Genomic DNA, 27,745 nt, shown 5'->3' with positions numbered 1-27,745 from the left:
AATATGAGAGGAGATTAGCCCTAAGATCCAAAGAATATCCTAGGGAATTTTTTTAGATATGTGGTCAGTAGGAGGAGAAATGACTGTGGAAGAATGATATTGTGGAATAAAAATGGGAATAGAGTGACTAATGCAGAGGACATAGTAGAATTGTTCAATGAACACTTTATTGGAGTATTTCATCCTGGAGGAGTCAGTTTTAATGCCAGAGGGATAGGGAAGGTTTGAGATTTAGAGGTACAGGAGGAGAGTGTGTGTTCCAAATACTGAGTACTCTGGATGTCAGTAAAATTGTGGGACTGTATGGTATTTCACCACGAGTTTTGAGAGAATGTGCTAGGGAACTGACAGTGCCTTTGACCTGGCTTTTCAATGAAAGTCTGGCTGCTGGAAAGGTGTCCATGGAATGGAAGGAAGGTAAGATAGTGCCATTGCATAAGGGCAGTAACAGACTGGAAATGTCTAATTATAGACCAGTTTGTGTGTCATCAGTAGTTAGTAAGATCTGAAGAAAGTGGTGAAGGACTGCATACAGCATTGGGCAGATGAGGGTAATGTTATCTGTGAGAGTCAACATGGATTTGTGAAGGGGCGCTCTTGTTTTAGCCATATGCTAGCCTTTTTTTATGATAAAGTTACAAGAGCATTAGATGAGGGAAAGGCATATACTACCATTTTCTTAGACTTAGCGAAGGAATTTGACAGGGTGCCACATGATAAGCTGATATTTAAGTTGCAGCACATAGATCTGGATGTCAGATTGGTCAACTGGATTCAGGGTTGGTCGTCCGATAGGTATCAGAGAGTTGTGTATGGTGGGGCAGTTCCAAAGAAGAAGAGGTTACAAGTGAGGTTCCACATGGCTCAGAACTGGAACCTATATTGTTTCAACTTTATATCAATGACATTGTCAGTTGATTGTAAGGGGATATTCAGTTGTTTGCAGATGATACGAAGCTGGGAAGGATTATTAGTAATAGTGCAGATGTGGCAGCCCTGCAAGAGGATTTGAATAAGCTAGATAGATGTGCAAATAAATGGCGGGTGTTGGTTTAATGCAGCAAAATGTAAGGTCTTGAGGTTTGGGAAACATCGATGGGACACTGCGTATTCTATGGGAGGAGTTATACTGGAGGAAGTAGAGGAGACAAGAAATCTGAGGTTGATGATTGATAGAAACCTGAAATTTAGGGGACATAATGCAAAGGTGGTGAAGGTAACACAGAGGATTGCTGCAATAATGAGAAGGACACTGACCTGCAGAGATAAAAGGGTTATCATTCCATTGTATAAGACTCTGGTCAGACCACACTTTGGATTATTGTACTCAGATTTGGTTCCCAGGATTTGAAGGGGATAAATTAACCGTGGAAGGGGTACAAAGGCGGATAACAAAGATGGTTTCAGGACTGTACAATGATTCTTATGAGGACAGGCTGAGGGAATGTGGACTGCAGAGTTTGGTGGATAGAAGACGGAGAGGTGATGTGATTGAGACGTTAAAGCTGTTCGGAGGTGGTTACAGGGTTGACACTGGGGAGTTCTTTTGCTTGGTTGAACAGTGGGAAGGAGTGATGACAAGAGGCCAACCCAAAAGGTACAAAAAAGTTACAAAAGGAAACCGTGAGCAAGAGGGTGCGGAGTGGTTTCTTTGCATGGATAGTGGTTGAACCATGGAATGCATTGTCTGATGAAGTGGTGAGAGCAAGAATGGTGAATGAGTTCAAGGAGTGGTATGATAGACTTTGTGTTTCTTAGGGGGGGGGGACCTCCCCTCGATGAGTCTTGATAGACTTTGTGTTTCTTAGGAAAGACCTCCCACGATGAGTCTTTTGACTCCATGGAGGCCTGAGTAATAATAATAATAATAATAATAATAATAATAATAATAATAATAATAATTTGTATGTCTCAATCATATCACTCTTTGCCACCTGTCAACCAATTTCTGTAACCCACAAATCTTCAACCTGTTCTTGTAAGATTCATTCCACAGACCTGCTACAATCTTAGTCACTCGCTTCGTAATCCTATCCACCTCTTCCAGTGATCAGATCTGCATGCAGTCAAGATTGGATCTTATCAAGGTTTGATAAAGAGGAATAATAATCTGGTTGTCTATGCTCATCAAATAATTCATCAGTAACCAAATAATCTGATGAACTGCTTTAGCCACTTTTGCTATGTGCCCTCTAAACTTTGACTCCCTATCCGTGAAAACTCCTAAATCTGTGGCTTGTCAATTTCCTGGAGTACAGTGCCATCAATGTGATATACCAATGGTAATCTTTTCATCCCAAAATGAATAACCTTAAACTTTGCCACATTAAACTGACATTCATTCTCCTTTACTTAATCTGCTAGTCTATCCAAATCATCCTGCAAAATTTTAACATCATCCATATTAAGTATAGCTCTACCCAATTTTGCATCATCAGCAAACAACTGAATAGTTTCTCTCAGATCCTTTCCTATATCATTAGTACATAAATTAAACAGTAGCAGCCAAAAATTTAAAGTCCTGTGGCATGCCACAGGTCACAAGCCTTCCTCTGAACTCTACTGCTGAATAAACTACTCTCTGATATCTCTCCATCAATCACCTTCTTATCCACTTCACAAACTTTATGTCCATCCCCATGTGCTGTAATTTCTTCTTTCTTAATCCTCTTCTATCTTTTATGGTGTAGAGGTTTTCCTTATTCTTGCAACCATCTCGAGGATAAGGTAGTTGGCCCTATGCCACCAGGTGTGCTCTGTGTCTGTAGATGAGTGTGTTCACGGGGATGGTTTGCCTGTTCTGGGGAACAAAAATTCTGAGTTTCTGAGAGAAAAAATCCCTTACCACCATATGAGACCAGCTAACTCACCTTTTGTCGAAAGAGAGCAGATAAAGGTTCCTCACATCACTGACGGAAATCGAGCCTAGGTCTTTCCAACCAAAGGGCTTTGTCTATAATGACTGAGCCACGGAGGCCCGTGCTGCAATTTACTGATTAGAATTCCATATGATATCCTCTCATTTGCAAAGTCTGGCAGTATCATTGTAAACACAATACCTTCAGCCAGCTCAGCCGTCACTGTATCACTGTATAATAAAACATGAGCAAGTTACTAAGACATGACTTGCCATTTATGAAACTATGTTGCCTCCCATACAAGATTCCATTTCCATCTATCCATGATTGCATTTTACTCTTGATCAACTTTTCCACTACCTTGACAACAGGAGTTGTTGTCAAGCAGGATTCTTGTACAGATAGTGGTTGGTGAGTGGAATTTATTCTGTGAGAGCATGGTGAGCAAGAAGCAGTGAAATTTGAAGGCATGGTTTGATAAGTTTTGTGTAGGATCTTCTACAATGAGTTTTTTCAGATGCAGAGTATACAATTAAAGCAGAAATTTTTAAGGAGGTGGAAGTGATGAGATATCTGGGAGTGATGGTGGACAGAGACTTGAAGTTTTAGTGGCCACATTACTAAAATTTTAAAAACATCATTATAGAAATATTGAATATTATGGCAATAATGAAGTGAAGATCAACATCAAGAAGTAAAGAGGTTATGGTTCCCTTCTATAAGGCTTTGATCAGGTCACATATGTACTACTTTGTATAGATTTTGTCACCTGGTTTTTCAGGGAGATGGGAATGTATTGGAGAGGGTCCAGAGAAGATTTGCTGAGTTAGTTTCAGGTCTATGGAATATCAGATACGAGGAGAGATTGAGAGAATGCAACCTACAAAGTCTTATGAGCAGAAAAGAAGAGTGGTTATAATTAAGACATAAGTTAGTGATGAGGGGTTGTTTCCGGATTAATGTGAAGGAGATTTTTTTATAGAGTAGAGGAAGGCAAAGGTAGAACTAGAGGTCATCGCGAGAAGCTGGATAAGGAGGGTGTGAGCAGGAGAATCAGAAGCACATTCTTTGCATGGAGAGGGATTGGTGAGTGGAATGCACTGACTGAAAGTGTTGTGAGTGCATAATCTGTGACTGGGTTTAAAGTATGGTTCAATGATCTTTTTGTATGATGGAGTATAGACCTCCCACAGTGAATCTACAATTTACATGTAAAAGTTGCTCAACTTTAATTTTTTTAAAAACTTTTTTACATACAGTTCTTTTCAATGTGGCATTCATTTTTAACCTGCTTAGTACTAAGTAATGAAAACTTCCAATTTCAAATCCTCTGTACACTTTTATATCCTGAATGAGCATGATGATATCACTATCAACAATGTGTAGTCAATGAGGCGTTTCTTATTTCTCGTGTCTTCTCTCCATGTGAACTCATGCACATCTTTATTTTGAAATATTACATGGTGTTAGTAATGAGTCCATGCCCTGTCCAATAAATACTTACTATTATTATTAGCTTTGTCCTTTTCTCCAATTTTTCCCAAAATGTTCCCATATGTCTGGTGGGATTCATTTCCGACTCTGTTGTTCAGATCTCCAACAAGGATCACTTTTTCCACTTTCTTTGTCAGTTGCCAGTTTTAATGACTCTAAAAATTCCTCCACTTCTTCCTTAGAAGAACCTTATGTGGGACCACAGCCAAAAATAAATTTCATTGTCCGTGTCCCCATTTTGGAGTTTGCCCACATTGCCTTCAAATCAAGAAGTTTATCTTCATGTTTGGTGTTGAATGCTATCACTACTCTTTCGTACTCCTTCCTTTCCTTGATCATTATTGCCTGAAAATAGCATCCTATACTTATTATTTAGTAAGATCTCACCTGTTTTTGTCGTCTTTGTCTCAGTAATGCCAATTATGTCCACGTGGTACTTTCCCAATTCTTTTGCAAATTCGATTTCCTTTCCATTAATACTCATTATATTGATGGTTTCCTATCTTCAGTTCTTCTGATGTTGGGTTTATTCTTCTTCTTTTAGATGTTGAGTTGGAGCTTGTTCCAGTAGCTGACTTTTCAATGTTTGCCCTGGTTTCCTGACAAAAACAGCAAAGGACGTGTTTAACTCGGCAACACTCAAGCTGGCATGAAATCTCTCATGTTGTAACATTATATGCATTTGTGGTTTAAGCCAATACCTACTAATGGGGTGCACTATGTGAAGGTGAGGATTGGACATTAGGTCAGAAGCCCCAGTTGGCTCTCTACATTCCTGAAAGGTGATGTGGAGGTTTACTCCCAGTTATTTGGCTTTGACCCTTAAGAGTTTATTAGGAGTGATTAAGATGGGAATATTCAGCTGTATACAGATGATACAAATTGCAATCTTGGGGAGAGTATGAGAAAGATACTGTGGCTCAACAGGAGCATTTCATTAGACTGTAAGTAGGGTCACATGAGTGGGCTGCCAATTCAATGTTGTAAAGCATAAGACTGAATTCTAAAAGGCAAGGATGGAATACAGTATATACAGTTGCTGGGGGACATTTTGAAGAAGTTAGAGTAGATATGGGATGTGGTGGTGGATAATGGTCCGAAATTTAGTGGCCTTGCAAGAACTGGAAGAAAAACAAAATGAATCGTGGCAGTGATGGGGAGGGCACTGTCATGTAAAAGTCAAGTGATTACATTTCTACTGTACAAGGTCTTGCTCAGGCCACATATGGACCACAGTGCACAGATTTCATTGCATTTTATTTGAACAGATGAAGATATTATAGAAGGGATCTAGACAAGAGCAAACTAAGGTAGAGTTAGGTGTCTGGAATATTGGGGATGAAGACAATTAAAGAAATACTATTTGCAGAATAACCTGCCATCCCAGAGAGCTGCATAAAGAATATGCTATCAGGGGAGCAAGGAGAAGATTTTCTGCTTGGAGGATGGTTGATAAGTGATGCAATGGCTCTGAGTATAAGCAGAAACAGTGAGCAAGTTTAAGGCTCAGTTTGATGAGTAATATGTGCAATAGCAAGAAATTTCCATGTCTGACTTCATTGAGATATAAAATAATAATAATAATAATAATAATAATAATAATAATAATAATAATAATAATCTACAACATTTATTTTGCTAAAATTTCTAGAAGTAGCATGGATTTTATTTCAGACAGACAAACACATGAAAATATTTGGAAATGAAATCCTCAAATGTGATGGGAATATATACATAATTATTATTCAGCTTCATTTGTGATAACAATGAAAATGGAATTATGCTTCTTTTACTTACTGTTAGGGATGTCAACAGAGATGAATAGAGGCCTGATAAATTAACAGCCTGATCTCGAGCTGGTGTATGTGCACTGATTTCAAGAAGTGATTCACAAAGTTCATTTACATCTTCAATATCTGATTTATGCTCTGTTGCTTCTTCTAGAAGGGACTGAAAGAAAAAACAAGAAAACAGAAAGTAAATAAATATTTTTGTATTCACAAAAGCTACATTTTGATTTAATATCTCTTAACTAAGTTTAACAACATATATCAAAAAAATAAAAATAAAATAAAAATAATAATAATTCTTCAAGAATATTATTAAAGTACTTGTACTTGTATTATTTAGATTTGATCTATTTCCTTTGAAATTATCTTTTACATAACTTCATATAGTTATAAGGACCTTTCCAGTTGGTTGAAAACAATGTGGAACTTTACAAAAACACACACACACACATGCACGCACGCATGCATGCAATAGGATTGTGTGTGTGTGTCATAATAGGATTAGCTGCTCAAGGGCTAACACTCCCCTCCCTCCTCCCAACTGCTGACACTGGGCGGTACAAAGAGGACACAAGAAACAACTCTCTGAAGCCTAATTGAAAGGAACAAGCAGACAAACTGTAAGTACACTATCTTAGACTTTGTATCTTAGAAAGTAGCAGTTTAATAGGAAAGCTATAACACGCAACTTTAAGTAACATTAAGATGGTGGCCACGGGACGAATTAGAGTTCGAAAAAGCCCTAGATCTGCTGTGTGACATTGCCAAAGTAAGAGGCAATCTAAGAAATGATTTAAAAAAAAGGACATACTAACTGCAGTGAGTGAATGAAGGTATTTAATAAAATGAAAAATGCAACTAAAGTATCGATAGAACAACAGACTACTACAAACAACCAGGGACAGGCTAACTTAGCTCCGCCTACTCAGCTATACTCTCAGGTCGTTAAAAATAACGCTAAAAACAAAGATGAATCCAAAAACGATCCTTGCTATAAATCAATAGTAAAACCGATAGCTCAACTAAACAGGGAAGAAACCAAAAATCTTATAAAAGAAAAAATAGACCCAAGAAAAATAAAACTCGGAATCACAAAAATGAAAAGTATTAATAACGGAGGAGTGTTAATTGAATCCAAAGAAAAGACCGATATGGACTTGCTACATAACGAAATATCTAAGGAATGCAAAGACACATTAGTAGCAAATCCCAGTAAGAAACATCTTCCAAGGCTGATAATGTATGATATTCCCAGTGAAATTGATAGGAACAACACAATAGACTCAATCTGCATGCATAAAGAAGAACTCTTCATTGGCAATACAAAGATGACACAGAAATTTATCACGACAAATAAAAAAATGAACAAAAGAAACCTGATTAAAGAAGTCGATCCAACGGTGAGGACCAAACTGCTGAAAACCAGTGAAAAGTGTTAAAATGCTATGGAGAATTTGCCATTCAGACTACGTAAGCATTCTGAAATGCTTTAACTGCAATAAATTTCATCATCATCATCATCATCATACATGAGACTGCAGGGGAAAAACCACCTGTCCATTCTGCTCTAAAGAACATAAGTTCAGCGAGTGCTCACAAAATAAGTATGAGATGAATTGCATAAATTGCAAAACCACAACAAGGTTGCCAAAACCAAAAACGACTGCAAACACATGGCACTAAGAAAAGACTGCCCGACATACAACTACTACAGACAGCTCAAAATTCGAAACATAGATTATGGAAAGCAATAATAAAGCTTGTAGAAACAGCACTACTTCCTTGGCATGTCTTCAAATAAATCTACAACGTTCAAGGCTGTCAATAACTTAATAGAACTCATAAATAGAAAAAATATAGGACTGGCATTAATACAAGAACCCTACAACATCAACAACAAAATATGCAGCTTTCCAAGTAATTATAAAATATTTTCCAAAGGATCTGAAAGAAAGAGAGCTGCAATATTTGTGGTCAACCTTGAAGTCGAGGCAATATTAATTTCTCAGCAGCAATGAGGACTTGGTACTTATTGAAATTACATACAAAGGAATTAAAACTTTTGCTACAAGTATGTATCTAAACTATCACACTGACATAAAATACAATTTAGAAAAAATGAGCAACATTGTGGATTTTACCATCAACCACAGCTTAATTATGGGAATAGATAGCAATGCCCATTCGGTTTTATGGTTTAACGAGAGCACAAACAATAGAGATAAAATTTAGAAGAGTTCATAGCATCAAACTCCCTATACATACTAAACGACGACAGTAACACTCCATCATTTGAAAATACCAGAGGAAGCAGCTTCATTGATCTGACACTGGCAAACAACGTTATTTTACCCCGGGTTTCTGAATGGAAATGCGAAGAAGAGGAAAGCTATTCTGATCATCGCATGTTAAGTTTTAATATCAGTAACAAAAATATAAATGGAGTAAACAACACAAACCATTGCATTAACATCAAGTACTTCACCAATAAAATCAATCTAGAGATATTTGCTAAAGTATTAAAAACCAAATTTTCTTGCCTAATCTCAGAACATCACTTTAATGGGATCAGCAAACAATAGCTCAGCTTAGACAAGAACCTAGTCATCTGGGCAACAGAACAAGCTGATATAGACTTCCTTGCTTATGTGCTTTCATCAGGTGTGAAAAAATCCAGCAACCAAACACTCAGAACAATCAAGAAGCTAAACATCGAAGGAAGAAAATCATTATCTTGGTGGAACGCCGAATTAACAGTCATCCTAAGAAATGTTTAAAACGTTTAATGCACTCAGATGACTATATCAAAGAACATACAATAACCAAGATTTAAGAGAGAGCAGAAGGCTCTACCAATCGAAAAAAAATCCTAGGTAGTTCTTTCAATATGCAGCCAGCAAAAAAATGATGACTAAGGAAGGATGACACTGATTAGAGAAAACGGTATAAGAATAACTGCTATGGAGAATATAGTTGAGATATTTAATGAGCAGTTCATAAAGGTCTTTCATTCTTGCGAATGTGAGATCATAGAGAGTTTGAGAGTAGTGGATGATGAGGAGGAGGAGAGACTGACTGTAAGTGAGCAAGAGATATATGGACAATTAAACAAACTTGATGTTAATAAGGATGTGGGACTTGATGATATATCACCATATATTTTGAAGAAATGTGCCAGGAAGTTGATGTGTACCTTGACATATTTGTTTAATATGAGTCTTATATTGGGTCAAGTTCCGAAGAAGTGGAAGGAAGGAAGGCAGGATTGTGCCAGTTCATAAGGGAGGTGACAGAACTCATGCATCAAATTATAGGCCTATCTGTTAGTCAATTGTTGTGGCTAAAGCATTGGACAGGCTGATGAGAGTCAGTATCCAGAATTGCATTGACAATGGTGGTATTATCTTCGATAGACAGAATGGATTTGCGAAAAGAAGGTCATGTTTTAGTAATTGACTTACTTATTACAATATGGTGACAGCTTCATTGGACAAAGGAGATGTACTATGTACAAACTACTATAATTAGATTTTGTAAATGCTTTTGATAGATTACCGCATGACAAGTTGACGGTCAAACCAGAATGGACTGGGTTGGATATTAGACTAGTTCATTGGATTGGAGATTGGCTGTCTGATAAATATCAACAAGTGGTGTATAGGGGAGCAATATTCCTTTCTTTTAGTGTTGCACAATGATCAGTATTCATTTTAGAAATTATGGACTTTACAACCGTGTTATAAATAACTATTTTAATTTCCCAACATTTCGACCTTCATATTAAGGTCATCATTTGGAGTGTATACAAATATACAAGGACAAGCTGAGTTACATTTCACACAGTAAGCTAAAGAAACAATGATTTGATCACCAGTTATTCTACTGGTATGACCTCTAGTGAAAAAAAAAATACAGATAAAATTAAAAATTAATTATTTAGAAACTACATCAAAGCTAAATTCTATTTAAGATAACATGAGAGAAACATTCTTTCATGTAGATAGTTTTTTTACAGTAACAATGATGTTGTATTTTTAACATGACAATTGTTATATTAGATTTAGGATTCTGGATTATCTACAGTCTTGTTTATAGTTAACTCTTAGGGAGAAAGGTTCCATGCATAGAATATGTGCCTTCCATATGCTTGGGATTTTTAGACCATCATTATTGTTCAGATTGGGGTGGTTGATAAGAATCTCACAGGCTTCCTTAAATTTGCATTCATACCATGTTTTGGTGTGATGTAAACAACTGGTGCTTTTCCAGTCAATTCTATATAAAGCGTTCAGAGCATGATCAGAAAGGCCAGCTCCACCATAGTTATTATATTTAATGTGTCGTTTATGTTCCTTTTGTCTGATAGGAATTGTGCATCCTGTTTCCCCTATATATGGTGGATTACAGGTGTAATAAATACGGTATACTCCAGGGTGCGCCAGCAGAGGGAGTGGGCCTTTGGATGAGTTGAGTAAGCTTTTTAATTTTGCAGGAGGTTTAAAGGTGGCTTTGAGGTTGTATTTCTGTAGTATTCTGTTTATTTTATTTGATGTCCCTTTAATGTAAGGAATGGTTATAGTTTTATTGTAGTCTGTTTTATCTTTGTTTTTTATTGAGATCTTGTAGAGGATTTTGTTAATAGTGTGGCTGTAAGCATTTTTTAGGGAGAGAGAAACAAATTTAAAGTTATTGCTGATAACTTTAAATTTATCTTTCAGCACTTGTTCAATGGAGCAGGTGTTCAAAGCCCTGTTTTTTAGAGTATTAATGACACCTAGTTTTTGTGTTGGGTGGTGGTGGTAGGAGTTTATGTGTATATATTGGCCAGTATGTATCAGTTTTATTATTATTATTATTATTATTATTATTATTAGACACCTCCAGGGAGTCCATAGACTCATTGAGGGAGGGCACCTGCTCTACAACTCTGTCTCCACCACTTAATTCACCAACTTACCGCAACACTCCAATGGCGTCTACCGCTGACCACCACTACTAGTATTTCCAAAGACAATCACAAACATCCATGCCCACGGCAGGATTCAAACCCGCAGCCTTTTGGCTAGAGAGCAAATATGCTAACCACTCGGTCAGCCTGGCTGGCAAAACATGGTTCCGCCCGGGTTTCCGGTAAAGAGTGAAGGAAAGACCGCCAGAAGGAAGACATGTGCAAGTGTATCTAGAAACGGAAGTGTGTTCTGTTTTTCAATTTCAATTGCGACTGTATGCATTTGTGTTGTTTGTTTAGGTGGCTAAGGAAAGTGTCTAGTGTCTGGCAGCCATGGGGGCCAGATCGCAAAAACATTGTCAATGTATCTTAGCCAGACTTTGGGTTTCAAGGCCAGTACAGTAGTTAATATACCTTAACATAAATAGAGAAAAAAATTATAAAGAAATTTTTATGTGCACATTTCATAAGAGCTTAGTAAAAAATTTTAATTAACAAGTTTTGAAATTTACCTTTAGTTTCTCCAATCTTTCAAGTTCTTGAGCTGATGAAGGTGCTGTTTCCATTGTAACCTTAACTTGCAAATCCAAATCTGTTATCCATTCCTTTGCCTTTGTATAAGCCTCCTCAAATTGTGTCCAAAAGTCAAGACACCGCGTGAGGTTCTCTTCGATCTCTTTTATCAGTTTCTCTATGAAATGCAAAATATCATTCATTTGCTGAATATCCTGATCAATCCTTTCTTTTCCTAGTTGTCCAAGACTCTTACTTATAGATCTTCCTAATTCAGTGACTTTATACACAGAGGTTTTACCAGAAGGGATTGTTTCTTTTATCTTATTAAAATCATCCAGCCTATCTTCGATAACTTTTTTTCCACCTGAATATTCTTTACACTTTTGCAGTTTTAGTTTTGTATCTTTTAACCACATGTCGGCTTCCATTTGATTTGATTTGTATTGCTCTAGCAAACCAATTTCTTCTTCTAACTGTGCAACACTGCTAGTTATGATAGTAAACAAATTATTAAATTTATTCAAAGTTTCTCCTGTCTCACTTTCTGCATATGGATGTTGCTGAAGGTCACTTTCTAGTCTTTCTGAAATCACTTGATGGCCTTCCATATCTCTTAATATAGTTCGATACTTTTCAAGAGCAGATTTTTTCTCAAGTAGAGAATTCAGTTCTTGTTTCTCAGTTCTTTCTATATCCTGTTCAACTTCTGCTAGCCATATCTGAAATTGCTTTAATGTTTTGTTAAACTCTCCAATTTCTGCAAGTTTAGCTGCTTGAGTTGATCGTACTTCTGATATATCCTTAAGCAATTTCTCAAAGTCAGCTTTCAGATTTCCTGCATCTTCTTTTATGGAACTAATTCCTTTAGTATCAGTATTCAAAATAACTTTTTCTGTTAACTCTAGAGTGTACCTTACTTTATTCTGCCCTTGTTCCATACTTGCTGATAATGCTTTTAAACTATTTAGCTTGGCATTAAGTTCATCTATATTATTAGATGGCTGACTACAATCATTTAGGCGTTCTTTGCTGACATCAACAAATTCCACACATTCACCATACATGCATTGTTGTTGTTGATGTTCTTGAAAATGCTGTTCTAGTTGGTGCATTACCTCTTTTGACAAAGATACTAGTGAACTATACTTTGCAGACAGCTGTGTAAAAGCATTAGAGATACTAGAATCTGAATATGTTTCCAAAAGAAGTTGAGCTTTCATATTTAGTTTATCAAATTCACTCTGCCAGTCAAAAATAACTTGTAAATGACCCTAAAATAAAAATTAATATGAGTAATTAAAATGTTACATGAAAAACAAGGAATTTAATGCATAACAATAAACTTCATATATATATATATATATATATATATTTATAAAATTAAAATTTAACTGACTAGAACCCGAGAAAGTATAACAAAAACCTTTAATAAATCACGACCAGTTTCATCAGTGTTCCGACTTCTTCAGGTGAGAAAGAAATAACATAAGACATAAAAATAACAAGGTAAAAAATATGGACTTTCCAGCTTAATAAAAAAGAAGCAGAATAGTAACAGTCATATTTGAATAGGTGACTGTGAGCTACTGTCGGCATGAGTTGAATGTGTGTGACAGCTAATTTTAGAGTGCCAGTATTGGATTACTTAGCTATGGGAATCAGGCAAATTGTAGCGTAGATTGTTGTTCAAGTGATAAGGGTCCAGAACTATTTCTTTTGATTCGATAATTCATCTTTCAAATTCAGCCTTGCATATATATAAATTGGTTGTGCGGTCCCAATCAACTTGGTGTGGCCATTCTTCGAGGTTAGAGTTTGTGGAGAAGAGAACATGATAGGAAAGGGCGCTCGCTCATGTTCTACTGCAGGAGATGTCACGTCTATATTCCTCAAGACGAAGTGAAACAGATTTATCTGTCTGGCCAAAATAAGGTTGACCACAGTCGCACATAACTTTATAAACACCAGGAAAATGCAGTTGGTTGTGTTTTGGTTTTGGTCGGCTCAGAAAAGAATGAAGTTTTGGCAGAGTAGTATAGTCGGTCTTTATGTTGAAATTCTTCATAATCCAAGATAGTTTTGTGGTAAGAGAGCTGATAAATGGTAACTGTATATGAGTGATAGGGCTGGAATCATCTTTTTGTCAAGGTTGTTGTCATGGTCTCAAACGTTTAGTGACTGTTAAGAGATGAATATCCATTATTTAAGAAGGTGTTTTTCAGAAAGTTAAGCTCTGTTTGAAGGTATTCTTCTGTGGAAGTGAGACATCTTGCTCGATGGGCAAGGGTGGAGATGATGCCCAGTTTCTGAGGAGGGAAGTGATGAGAAGAGCCATGCAAATATCTATCAGTGTGGGTGGTTTTTCGAAAAATTGAAAATTTAAGACAGTCAGGTAATCTACTGATCTTTAGATCCAAGAAGGGGAGAATGTCTTTAATCTCTTATTTTGGCCAGACAGATAAATCTGTTTCACTTCATCTTGAGGAACACAGACATGACATCTCCTACAGTAGAACACAAGCACTCTTTCCAGTCATGTTCTCTTCTCCGCAAACTCTAACCTCAAAGAACAGCCACACCAAGTTGATTGGGACCGCACAACCAATTTATATATATGCAAGGATGAATTTGAAAGACAAATTATCAAATCAAAAGAAATAGTTCTGGACCCTTCACACTTGGACAACAATCTAAGCTACAATTTGCCTGATTCCCATAGCTCAGTAATCCAATACTGGCGCTCGAAAATTAGCTGTCATACACATTCAACTCATGCCAACAGTAGCACGCGGTCACCTATTCAAATATGACTGTTACTATTCTGCTTCTTTTTATTAAGCTGGAAAGTCCATGTTTTTTACCTTGTTATTTTTATAAGTCTTATGTTATTTCTTTCTCACCTGAAGAAGTCGGAACACCGATGAAACTAGTCATGATTTATTAAAAGTTTTGTTATACTTTCTCGGGTTCTAGTCAGTTAAATTTTAATTTTATAAATGTATACATCCAGAGTCAATCCTAATTACAGCAACGATATATATATACATATACATATATATATACATATACATATATACATATATATACATATACACATACATATATTTATATATATACACATACACATATATATACATATATATATATATATATATATATACACATACATACATATACATATATATATATATATATATTTATAAAAATAAATTTAACTGACTAGAACCCGAGAAATTATAACAAAAACCTTTAATACATCACTACTAGTTTCATCGGTGCTCCGACTTCTTCAGGTGAGAAATAAAAAACATAAGATATAAAAATAACAAGGTAAAAAACATGGACTTTCCAGCTTGAAATTTGCATCTTTTTAGAAAAACTAACCTATTAATAAAAAGTCCAATTTTTACCAGAGTTTTTTCATAATCCTTGATAAGAAGTTTTTCTAAAAAGATGCAAATTTCAAGCTGGAAAGTCCATGTTTTTTACCTTGTTATTTTTATATCTTATGTTTTTTATTTCTCACCTGAAGAAGTCGGAGCACCGATGAAACTAGTCGTGATGTATTAAAGGTTTTTGTTATACTTTCTCGGGTTCTAGTCAGTTAAATTTATTTTTATAAATGTATGCATCCCGAGTAAATCCTAATTTCAATAATATATATATATATGTAGACACACACACACACACACACACACACACACACACACACACACACACACACACACACACACACACACACACACACACACACACACACACACACAATGAAAATGTATACAAAATAATATAAATAAATAAACTTGCAATTCAGAATTAAAATTGAAGTAAACTTAGTCCTTTCTATGAGAAAAAAATTATACCAGGTTTTAATCAACTAGTGGTTACCATTACTGTATACCTCATACTAAAATGCTTTTACATATATAAAAAAAAAACAGAAGTGGAATATAAAAGATCCTTCATATGCATCCTTCCTTCAACAGGGAAGAATACATTTAGTAGAATGAGAAATAAAATAAAATAAAACTTTATATAATCTCATGTGCTGGGGTCACTGGAGGAGGTTGGAGCAGTTCTGTTGTTAAAGGAGGCTCCAGGGTTGCATTAATCAGTCAGTGGCAGAAGTCATAGTAACGTGGAGGGGACTGGGTAAAGATGCATTTGTGAAGGTATATTTTGCTTTAGTAAGTTGCTCACTTTTTTTTGATAACAGAGCAACAGTCAAGTGAGATAAAAGGAATGACTACATGACGATACTGATCAATTTTGCAAAGGCATTTCACAGGACAGTATATTGAATTGTGTTACACAAACTAGTGCAAAGAGGGGTGAATAAGATAAGATGCTGGTCATATGGATAGAAGTGGCTGATGGAGAGATGCCAAAGAGAAATATGTGAAGGAGCATAATCCAGGTGACTAGCAGTGCACAGCAAGGCTTTTTGCTTGAACCACTACCGTTGATTTTGTATATATATATATATATGTTGCAGGAAATGATCTGAAAGGAAATTTTTATTTATTTTTATTTTATTTTACTTAAAAATTTTTTTTTTTTTATCTGGCTCCTACCCATGAAAGTTTTCTCTGTAAACTTACAGTATATAGGGATTTTTTTTCTACTGTTATTAATTTTTTATACATTTTTTCATTTTTATTAATTTTTTATAGTCCAGAACCTTACTCTAGAGAACAAGCATGAAATTTATTCAAGCTGTTTCAGGCTTCCAATAAGCAGGGCAGTGGTCATATACCAAGCGATGAAGTTCATCTCCCACCTAAAGACAATCACAAACATCCATTCCCATGACAGGGATTCAAACTCGTAGCCTGTTGGTTGGGGAACAGAATAAACTAACTTCTTAGCCAACCAGGCAAATGCTGATGATGCAAAACTGAGTAAAATGAGATAAAAATTAAGCTAGGCAATGTAGAAATCTATCAGGATGAATTAAATAGCTGATAGCACTGGAAAATGTATCAGGTACCAGATTAATGGAGAAAAATGGGAATTTATGCATTTTAGGATGAAAGGATAGGATTACAAGCTGTGTATTGAACTCTACTCCAGGGAATTGATGAAGCTAGGCATTTGGAGATGGTGAATAGGGAATTGGAGTTCAAAAGACATATCACAAAGTTGGCCAGGGTAGCTCATAGAATTACTTGGTTATTGAAGAACACATACTACCAGAGATAAAGAAGCTATCATTCCTTTTTATAGGGCCTTGATACAGCCACATTTGGATTACAGTGCTTAAATCTAGTGATAGTTTTATTTAGTTAGTTTTTTTCCTAGTTTTTTCCTAGTCAGAGAGGCTTTTTTTGGGGAGGGGGATAAGGAAGTGGTGGTGGAGACTATCCAGAGGTAAATGATCGAGATCAGAAGTGGACTGTGGAATATTCACTATGACAACAAATTGAGGGTTTGTTGACTGTAAAATTTGTTGATAAGTGGAGAAAGAGAGGATATATGATGGAAACAACTCACATTCTCTTCTACTTAATCCTACAACAATAACACTGCTACCATCAACACACAAAGCCAACTACTGCACACTACCACTAGTAGTATTTCTAGTAGTATTTTTTGTTTGTTTGTCTGTAAATTGTGCATTTTCTTTTGGATGATTTGTCTGTATGTACGATGAATAAATCCAAGTTTCTCAGAGGAAAAATCCTACTACCTCCATATAAGATTGACTAACTCACCTTCAATTAAAAAAGCCCATGTAAAGTTTCCTCTTGTCACAACAAGAATCAAACTCAGGTCATTTCCAATTGAAGGAAACAATGTTCCAATTGTTCTTCCAATGTGTTATGGAAGCACATAAATGAATGGGATGCCAGTTTTTGTTGTGAGTAATTTGCCAGTCATTGCTTTCAAGAAGAGGAATGTTTGATAATGTGGATCTCTCATGATGAGTCTTTTCTGGATACTTACTTGCTGGGATCATTTTATAGAAATCATTCATGCTGAAATAAATTTCATCATTCCCTACTCTAATCAAAATTTTCATGCAAAATAGGATGCTAAGGCAATCTATAAAAAAAAAAAAAAAAAAAAAAAAAATATATATATATATATATGTTGTAAGTATGGGCCTCCATAGCTCAATTGGAAGAATGATAGTGCATTGCACCCTTTGATTAGAAGAGGCCTAAGTTTGATTCTCATCATGACAAGAGGAATCTTTAATGTGGGTTTTTTCCCAATTGAAGATGAATTAACCAATCTCATGTGGAGGTAGCAGTGTTTTTTCCTCACGAAAATCAGATTTTTGATCTGCATACACACAAATTGGCCATGAGTACACACACAATTTACAGACAAAAATACTGGTGGTGGTGGTGGTGGTGGTGATGGGCAGTAGATGGCATTGTGTGTAGATAATGGAAGTGATGTTCTGTGTAGTTAGTGGATTAAGTGGTGGAGAAGGAGAGTTGTAGATTAAATTTCCCTCTCTCAATGAGTTCTTGGACTCCTTGCATGTGTCAGGTAATAATAATAACAATAATTGAAAGTTCATTTTTCACTTGGTTAGAGTATAATAAATTTAGTTTAATCCTTTATCCAAGTGTGAGCAAACAAAGTTTGCGCCTGAAAGTATCTTCAGGACTGGGATAAGGTGGTACAACATCAGGGCAACTCGTTGCAAAGGTGGAGCAAGCTACCAATACTCCTATCTCAGTATCTGCTATAATGCAAAACACATCTCCTTGCAGATATGTCTAATGTTATGCATTAAGGGAAGGGCCACAACCCAGACTAGTTTCGACCTTTATTGAGGTCGAATGGGAGTTCATGCCTTTCATCACTGGCCTCTTTAGATTTAAAAAAAGTTGTGCTGAGAGTCAGCTTGATAGTGAGAGAGGAGGAGAAAGGTAGAGTGGATAGTAGTAGATAGTTAAAAGAGGCCTCAGTCGATCTACTTGGCCTGACTTAAATGTCAGCACCAAGCAGATCTCCGACATTATCTCCCTCCATCCGTTCTTTTCAGCCTTCCTCGGTCGGTCACCTCTTCAGATGACCGCCCGAGGAAAGCGGGGGAAAAACAAATGAAAGAAGCAACACATGAAAAAGGAAACTGGTAAATAACATTAAAACGTACATATAACAATTTGTAAGACAGAACCAAAGAAATAAGAAACTAGGTGAATTTCGGAATTTCAAACTGAATGACCAGAAGAGCGGGGGAAGAGCCTGGCCTGAGTGATGCAGCTCACAAGGAGCTGCACCGCCTCGATGTAGGCCTTCGCAGCCCAGGTTCTCAGGGTACCCCCTCCTGTGGAATAGACAAATACCTTTTCATAACAAAAATTCTAATCTGAAATGGAAAGAGAAAAAGGGGATTTTTTTTTCCCCCCCGAGTCTGGTCGCTCAGTACGACGAATCTACTGACTTGTCTGCCTGTTAAGCAAGGCTTACATCCTCCTGCTTTCTGTTGTTGTGGGTTTTGAGGATGTGATCTGCTAACTTTTCTCCGCGGGAGTAATTTAACATTCCTAGGCCTCTGTACAATGCTGCTCCTGCGTCATCCTTTGCATCAATAAATTCTTCGATTTGTTCTGGAGTGATTTCGTCTATGTCTTCAACAAACATATCGTTCCACTCTGCGCTTACCACTTTAGGCACGTTTTTCCCTGTGAGGATAAGTAGGATATCCCCGAATGCTTCTATACCATTTCGTAAAGCCTTCTCTTCCTCGGGGAAGTCTTTTAGTAGATGTAGTATTGTCGCATTGGCTTTTGCATAAGGGTACTTTGTGGGTTCTGCTATTACCTTTCCAGGTTCAGCTATGCCCGGACTCCCTGGTTTTGGTTTTTTTACATTCCCTTCTTCAGGGCTGCCTGGCCTTTTTTGTGTGGTTTCTTCGCTATGAATTACCATTTCTACTGTTTCTTCTTCTGTTATTTCTTCAACTACCATGATAGGACCTACCTGCTGGTGTTTCTGTTTATTTTCTGTGGTGGTGGTTTGGTCGTTGGCTGGCTCCTCATGCTTTGTGTCTTTCCTGGCTGCTTCTACAATTTTGGCTGTTGGTTTCTCTGTTGCTTCATTTTGCAATGTGGCGGTGTGATTCTTTGTTGCTGCCCTTTCATGTGCAGCCTCCAGGGTTGGGAAGTCGTTCTGCTCCATGCCACTGATATTGTTTTCCGGTGTTGCAGTGTTGGGTGTAATAGTACCTCCCACTCTTTCTGCATGGTTTCTACTTGAACAGGTGTCCACTTTATGGTCTGTGTTACCACATTTTAAGCAGGCCGACTGGCAATTCTGCAATGTATGGCCCGCTGTCAGGCAGTTCCCGCATTTCATTTTCGGGCACTGAGCCCCGAGATGCGTGAGGGCACCGCACTTAAAACACTGTCGCTTTATGCCAGGGTAGCTAACCATTACCCTGGCCGATCCTATTTTGACGAAATTCGGAATTTCTGCCTTCATCATGACAGAAAAAGTGACTTCTCCTGACTTCCATTGAGGGAAGTCAGCGTCCGTGCCAATTTTTATATCCCGCACGGCTCCCCATTTCGAGAAGACTTTAGTGATGATGTCAGTGTCTTCTTCGAGATATTCAATTGGGAAACGATCTATTCTTACAATTTTGGAAAAACTTCCTACCACAAAAGGATGAAAAACTTTTCCCTGGCACTCGACTCCTTTCAGTAATTTTTCTCTAGTTGCAACGTTAGTGCATACAACTTGAAACCTTCCCCCCCGTAAGGGGTAAAACCAGAAATGTTGTCTGCCCCGACATAGTTAATTATAGTCTTCGCAAACGTCCTCTTCTCAATATTAGCATCAATTTCGAACACGAGGGTTCTTACCCTCGGTAAAACCGAAGACATTATTACTTAAAGAAAGAAAGGAAGAAGACTTTCCAAGGATAGTCTATTCCTATAAATTAATGGAATGCCGTGTATAGGCCTAAAAAACCCACAAAAAGAACAAGGAATCTTACCAAGGCAGGATCCTGTTGGTAGCAGGACTTCAATCGGAGCTCTCTTTTCGGTTCTCGTAAACTGTTGCTGGAATCCGCTGGAACAGGTTTGAAGGACTGGAACATGGAGCTTTCTCTCAAGGCTGCTGGAAACAGGTCTCTTCAGTGGGAGCCAGGCCCAAGTGGAGATATCAGGCAGAAGCATTAGCAGGTCATCTCTACCTATAGGAATTGCCAATTGGTGTGCCACCCTTTTTTAATAATTTACTCTGGATTTAGAAAAAGATGTTGAAAGTTTATTTTTCACTTGGTTAGAGTATAATAAATTTAGTTTAATTTTGCTCACACTTGGATAAAGGATTAAACTAAATTTATTATACTCTAACCAAGTGAAAAATAAACTTTCAACATCTTTCTCTAAATCCAGAGTAAATTATTAAAAAAGGGTGGCACACCAATTGGCAATTCCTATAGGTAGAGATGACCTGCTAATGCTTCTGCCTGATATCTCCACTTGGGCCTGGCTCCCACTGAAGAGACTTCAATAAAGGTCAAAACTAGTCTGGGTTGTGGCCCTTCCCTTAATGCATAACACTAGACATATCCGCAAGGAGATGTGTTTTGCATTATAGGAGATACTGAGATAGGAGTGTTGGTAGCTTGCTCCACCTTTGCAACGAGTTGTCCTGGTGTTGTACCACCTTATCCCAGTCCTGAAGATACTTTCAGGCGCAAACTTTGTTTGCTCACACTTGGATAAAGGATTAAACTAAATTTATTATATAATAACAATAATTATTTATTGTTTCTGGGAAAATTCCCATGCTACTCCTCTTAAACACTATTATTATTATTATTATGGCTATTATAGCCTATTTTTGTTTAGGAGTGTCCCTTATTTTAAATACATTGGCTATTTTTACTCAAAAAAAATTTTTTTTATATATATATATATTTTAGGGCATTATGGGTGAGTACTGAAGGCAATTATAGCAGAATAAAAGAGGAGGAAAAACTTGTACATATCTTGTTTTGATACTAGGATCTTCAAATTCCATGTTCCTGCTGAAGGTTGTTCATAACAAGGGGGAAGGGAGCGTGGGAGGGTGTGTGTTTTGATGCAGGAAGAATAAATTGGAAACCCGTGTTTATTTTAATAGAGCATTAACGGGGTGCAAACCATTTCGGTCCACTGACCATAATCGGAACATTTTCGGAATGAGTGTAGGGATATGTCATGACTCCTAAACAAAAACAGGCTATAATAGCCGTAATAATAACAATAATTATTATAAAAAGTAACTTCCAACAAAAACTCCCACTTCATTCTTAGGCTATGATGAAACCCATAACTGCAAAACAAATTAATAAATCCAAGTCTTAACAAATGAACAAATCTAATAAATCTAACTTACATCTTGCACCAATCTTAGCTGAGCCTTTTCACGGTATTAACACCACCACACACACACTTTTATCACAAAGATGTTTGATAAAAGTGTGTGTGTGTGTGGTGTTATTAATACCATGAAAAATAAGTCATGAATAGCCAACGGCTGCAGTTTTTGTCTACCTGTTCCAATGTCTCTCTTCTTTCTCTCTACATCCTATCATCTGGCATCCACCCCAAAGCATGGAAGCAAGCCCATATTCAGCTGATTCCAAAAACAGGAGGTAAGTGTTTGTATCAAACAATCAATCTATTACTTTCACCTCTATTCTCCTTAAAGTAATGGAGGAGATCATCAAAAGTTAACTTCTTCATAACCTGGTGTGTTAATTAATGACTACCAGTACAGATTCTGCCACTCTGAGATTCACATCAGATATGCTAACCTAAAACATCTTCCCATGAACAAATGCCATGCAAAGGTTTGGAGAAATGTTTCACAGGATTTAGCATATATCACTTTTCAGAAAATTGCCATTTTATGCCTTCTATACTTTGTAAGTGGATCAGCAATTTTCTTTCTGGTTCATTCACTCTATGTAAAGGTGTTTTTCTTCAGATTTCTATCAAAATACAAGTGTTCTTCAGAGCAGAGTCCTAAACATTAATTTCCATGCAATCATTCAATGAAGTAACGAAAAACCTACTCACCTTCAACACTTTCATAACACAATTTTGTCTTATTTTTTCTCACAAAACAACTCCTCATTTCATCTCTTACCTCTGATAATGCTAAACTCAACAGTCGAGCTCTTCTTTGACTGACAATTATCTCTAGCCTTTCCTGGCACAAACAACACATTTTTATAGCATCCTCAGTCTTCAAAAAACTTAGTATCTCTTTTCACTTAGGACATTATTTTTCACCTGTCCAGCTAGCTAACTCCATAGAAATCCCAAATTTGCCCAAACTTATGTTAGAATACCACTCACACATTTGGGGTGGTACCAGTTACCTCTCTAAAAATTCTTCAAACTGTCTAAAACAGGAAAATTTATTATTATTAAATCCCAAGACTGCATCAAGTCAGAACTCATTGCAGGAGGTCCCTTTGTCCTACACACACAGCTCATCATACTGTGCCTTATACATATTAAAAATCTCTGGAGACAACACACTCTCAGGAAATGCATTCCAATTACAGTCATACCCCAAAGTTACGCGGTAGGTGGGACCACCAAAAAGCGTGTAAGTCGAATTCGCATAACTAGGGGCATAATTTTGCATCTAATTTATATATACAAACATACACAACATTAGTTAATTGGGACCAAAGGTTTACAAAAAAACCCTATATTTTTTAAGAAATATAATCCTAAATATAGTTTTTTATACATAAAAAAAAGAAAGTTATTTCGATGTCGATGGTTTCATAAAATCTAATAGATTCCTCTGACGGCATAATGTCTTTTTCTTGTCACGCAAAATTTCTTCATAGCAAGCTAATGATTTTTTATTCTTTGCCTTGTGGCTACAATTCATTCTCATTAAAATCTATGTCCTCCAAAATCTGTAAACCTTTCTTTTATGATTGTTCTTACTGTGGATTCCTGTAGATCAAACTTCTTTGCTAGCTCACAAATTTTCATTCTGCCTTCAAAATCCTTAATAATTGAGTTTTGTTTCCAAAGTCAATGTCTTTCTTTTCTTGCTAGCTGTAGAAGAATTGGACTTGCTTCTTTTGGATGACATTATTATTTTTTATGTGATGAAATTTTTATCAAGAACATAACATTAAACAATCGTAAGGTTTGTAGACTATAAAAATCATGTAAGAATGGAAACCATGCAAAACACGTCAGTGCTTGTTCACAGCATGTGCGACACTGGTGAATGCAGCTGGCGCCGGAAAGATACGACTAGTGATGAGGCGTGAAGCGAGATGGGAATGCGTACATATACGAAACCGCATAACTCCGGATTCGCATAAGTCGGGGTAGCATAAGTATTCACAACTCTCCATGCAAAAAACTTCTTACTCCCTTGCTTACGCCCTCCTTATATAGCTTCTAGGGATAACCTCTTGTTCTTCTCCCCATCTGCCACCATTTTATTAAAAACCTCTTCAATGTTAATCCTATATCAACATTTTCCAGTTTGTACATCTTTATCCTACCATCTCTCTTCCTCCTATCCACTAGAATCTGAAAACTGCATCTTCTCAACCTTTCATCATACTCAATATTACAGACACTAGAAATTATCTTAGTCAATCGCTTCTGAATCCTTTCCCATATCTCTTCATCCTTTTGAAAACCAGGTGACTAAATCTGTGCACAGCAGAACATATGTGACCTGATAAAGGCCTTATATAATGGAACTAAAATCTCCTTACTTCTACAAGTCAGTGTTCTCTACATCATTGCCAGAATTGTGTTGTCCTCACAATTTTGGTAATATGTCCTATAAAATTTAGATCCTTATCCACCAGCACCCCAAGATCTCATTATCATCATTCCATCTTTTTTTTTCAAAATTTTAAAACATGACAGAATTAGGGGAAGGAACAAGAACAAGACCCAATCCTGGTGAATAATAGGATAAGGATAAGTTTTTTTGCATGAAGAGGGATAGGCACATGGAATGATTGCCTGAGAGGGTGGCAAAAGTGGAAATGGTGGAAGAGTTAAGGAGTGGTATGATAAACTTTGTGTTGTCTGTTGACCTCCATGATGAGGCTTATGGCTCCATGGAGGTCAGGAAAATAATAATAATAACAATAACAAATAATGAACATTACCAACAGTCAACTTCTTCGCTCATCAATTAAAAACACTCTGGATTCTGCCACTCCCATTCCTCAATAAATATCCCAGTCAGGGAAAGTCAGGAAAAATTTTGAGAAACTTATGTAGTCATGAAATTTGATGAGGTGCAGCACAGGAACTACTTACCAGCTTCCTCACTGGTCATTCAATCCTTGTCAAATCATGACAGATGGTTTCTTCATCAGTGCGAGAAGAACATCATGGCTCTATACTTTTTCCTTTTTCCAATGCATAAATTACTTTCTCTCACTAACCGCACATCATGTTCATAGTTCAGCTGATCACAGCACTCAAATTTTAAAGTTTCTGGAGTTTTATGGGCTTTCTTTAACCATTCTTTCTTTACAATTTATTTCTTGCAAAAAAGATCTCCTTTCACCTCACATTACCTTTAATGATTCCCCTATCTTTAGAAAAATATCTGATTTTAATTCTTTTTGTACTGATTTCCACCTCCAGCCATTTTTGTGGCACATCTCACCATCAATAGCTTCATTAGCCTGCAAAAAAATTGCTATCATTTTCTAATCAAGACACTACTTTCACTTGTACAGCTGCTAATTCTATACAAATATCAAATCTGCTAAACTTTAATCATTCTCACATTTGGACTTTCTTTTAGATTCACTCAAATTACTTTCTCATAGATATTTTCACACATGCTGTTCTTTTATGTATTGCTTTTCATTATTCTTCTATTTTCCTCTAATTCCATAAAATACATGCAGCTGCTGGTCAAAATCCATTCAGAGTCCATCTTCAAACAACCAAATGAGTTCTCATCTTCCTATTCATTCTACCTAATTTTGTCCTCTGAGTCTTCCTCATAGCCCCTCCAAAAAAGTACAACCTCAAAAAGTAGAATTTCCTCCTTCTCTCTTCTTAATTAATTGCTCACTGACTCTGATATGGAGATGTTTAAAATTTCTTATGTATCGGATTAATATAAAAAAGAAAAGCAAAGAAATATAAAAGTCCTAAAAATCTGAAAGCTTTTCTTAAGGTCAATAGCAGCAATGAAATATTCTCCTAGTCTCTTCAACAATTACAATTACACTAAATTATGAAAAATTTGGGAGACTATCATTCTAAAACCTGTTTATTCAAATTACCAAAGCTTCTTCTATATCTAAGTCCAGAGAGTGCTTCTTAGGAGTATAACTCTTCTTTTTACCATTACAATTTGAACTGCTCTACTATATACTTGATTGGAATGACTACATTCTTTACATAACTGCTTTGTACTCTGAAGAAGTTGGTTTGAATCCAGCAAAATATCATCAGACAGAATAAATCTGTCAGGCTAATTTTATTTTATTATTATTATTATTCGTGACACCTCGAAGGAGTCCGAAGACTCATCACTGGAGGACACCCATTGTACAACTCTCCGTCTCCACCACTACACCGAACCTCTACTACCAATCATCAATATCAGAGCCATCTACTGGCCACCACCACAGCTAGTATTTTTTTGTCTGTAAATTGCGTGTGTTCTGAATGGCCGATTTATCTGTATGCGAGATGAAAAACCCGAGTTTCCAGGAGAAAAAAACCTGCTACCTCCGTATGAGATCGGCTAACTCACCTTCGATTGAAAACATTCATATAAAGATTCCTCCCATCATGACGAGAATCGAACTTAGGCCTTTTCCAATCGAAGGGCGCAATGTACTGTCGTTCTTCCAATTGCGCTATGGAGGCACTTAATTTTTTTATTATGATGCTGTGAGGATAACTAATAGATTATGAAGCTTGACATACTGTAATGTGCACTCTTTTGTAGATGTATGGAGTGAATAAGATGAATAAAAGAACTTATAGAAAATTGGTGGAACAAGTATTGTTCAGTAAAAGACTAGAAGTGCAACATCATAAAAATCACAGCTATTGGCGTGGGGGGGGGGGGGGGAGGACAGAGAATGCATATAACTATGTGTGTAGGGTTAGCGAGAATAAGAACGAACAAAAAATGCTGGATATAGTTCCTCAGGTCTTGAATATGAATGTAGCAATCATTACAAGATTGCATTGTAACTGCAGACAGTACAAGGGTGTACTTTCTGCAGCTACAATGTACTGTCTACAGCTACAGTATGGAAGTTTAGTATATAATACCATAAGCATTTGGAAAAACTGGACTGTTCTACTTGGACAACATTTATTGGCATTAAGTCAGGGTGATGGAAAATTACATAGTTATAGGGAGAGAATATGAAGGGTATTGTATTTTCAGAAAGGATATACAGAAAAAAAGATGGGAGAAGCATACTGATGTTGACAGCAAAAGAACTGAAATAGAAGTTCAAGATGGGGACATGGAAGGTGACATTTGAGATGATCTTGTGCAATATATAGGCCAACTGGGCAAAATATGTAGTTAGTTGGTTGGGTGGTTGGTGCTTTAGATCTGTAGGTGATGGCATGCAAACCAAGAGGTAGAGGATTTGCACCAGAAAATCAACTTAATTAGTTCAAGGAAAGTAACTATTATGGAGGCCTTTCAACTGTGGATGCATAGAATTCATAGAAAAAGCAATTTATGCAATTACTAAGAGATAATTATCTGAAAGAGCATATGATAGAGGTTACCAGAGTACCGGATTCAGTTACTTCCCAACCATTGGCATTTGTTAAAATTATTCTTCCATAATCATTCCTTGCCACATACTAAAAGAATGCAGCCTCTGGAAATTATTTCTTAGTAACTGCATTGATTTCAACCTTCCAATCTATGTTCTCACAATAAGTGAGCACATCCTCCACTCATTGAGCATATTTGTCTAGGCATACCATTCCATCAACCTTCGCATCCTGTCCATAGCGACAACCTACTGTATATTTTGTACTGCTGGCTTCTATCTCACACCATATGAATTTAAGTGCACTATTTTCACTGAACCCTACTGAACTATTTTTGGCTGCAGTTAATCAGCTATTATTAACAATACCCCATCTCCCATTCTTTTGTCTCTATCC

General features: G+C 36.7%; 1 protein-coding gene across 1 annotated transcript in view; it reads right to left on the bottom strand.

Moving 5' to 3' along the window:
- The window catches only part of LOC150102416 (muscle-specific protein 300 kDa-like), a 1,203,500-nt gene that overhangs the window by 414,341 nt on the left and 761,414 nt on the right, over positions 1-27,745 (bottom strand). Inside the window, exons 50-51 of the mRNA XM_090399574.1 lie at positions 11,603-12,877; positions 6,150-6,302 (exon numbers count right to left, since the gene is read on the bottom strand). Coding sequence (XP_090255700.1) covers positions 6,150-6,302; positions 11,603-12,877 — 1,428 coding nt within the window. The remainder of the gene's footprint in view (positions 1-6,149; positions 6,303-11,602; positions 12,878-27,745) is intronic.

This window comes from Typopeltis vanoorti, chromosome 10, assembly GCF_054136105.1.
Source record: "Typopeltis vanoorti isolate ZY-2024b chromosome 10, IOZ_Tvanoo_1.0, whole genome shotgun sequence".
NCBI lineage: Eukaryota > Metazoa > Arthropoda > Arachnida > Uropygi > Thelyphonidae > Typopeltis > Typopeltis vanoorti.
This window is presented reverse-complemented; position numbering and strand designations above follow the sequence as displayed.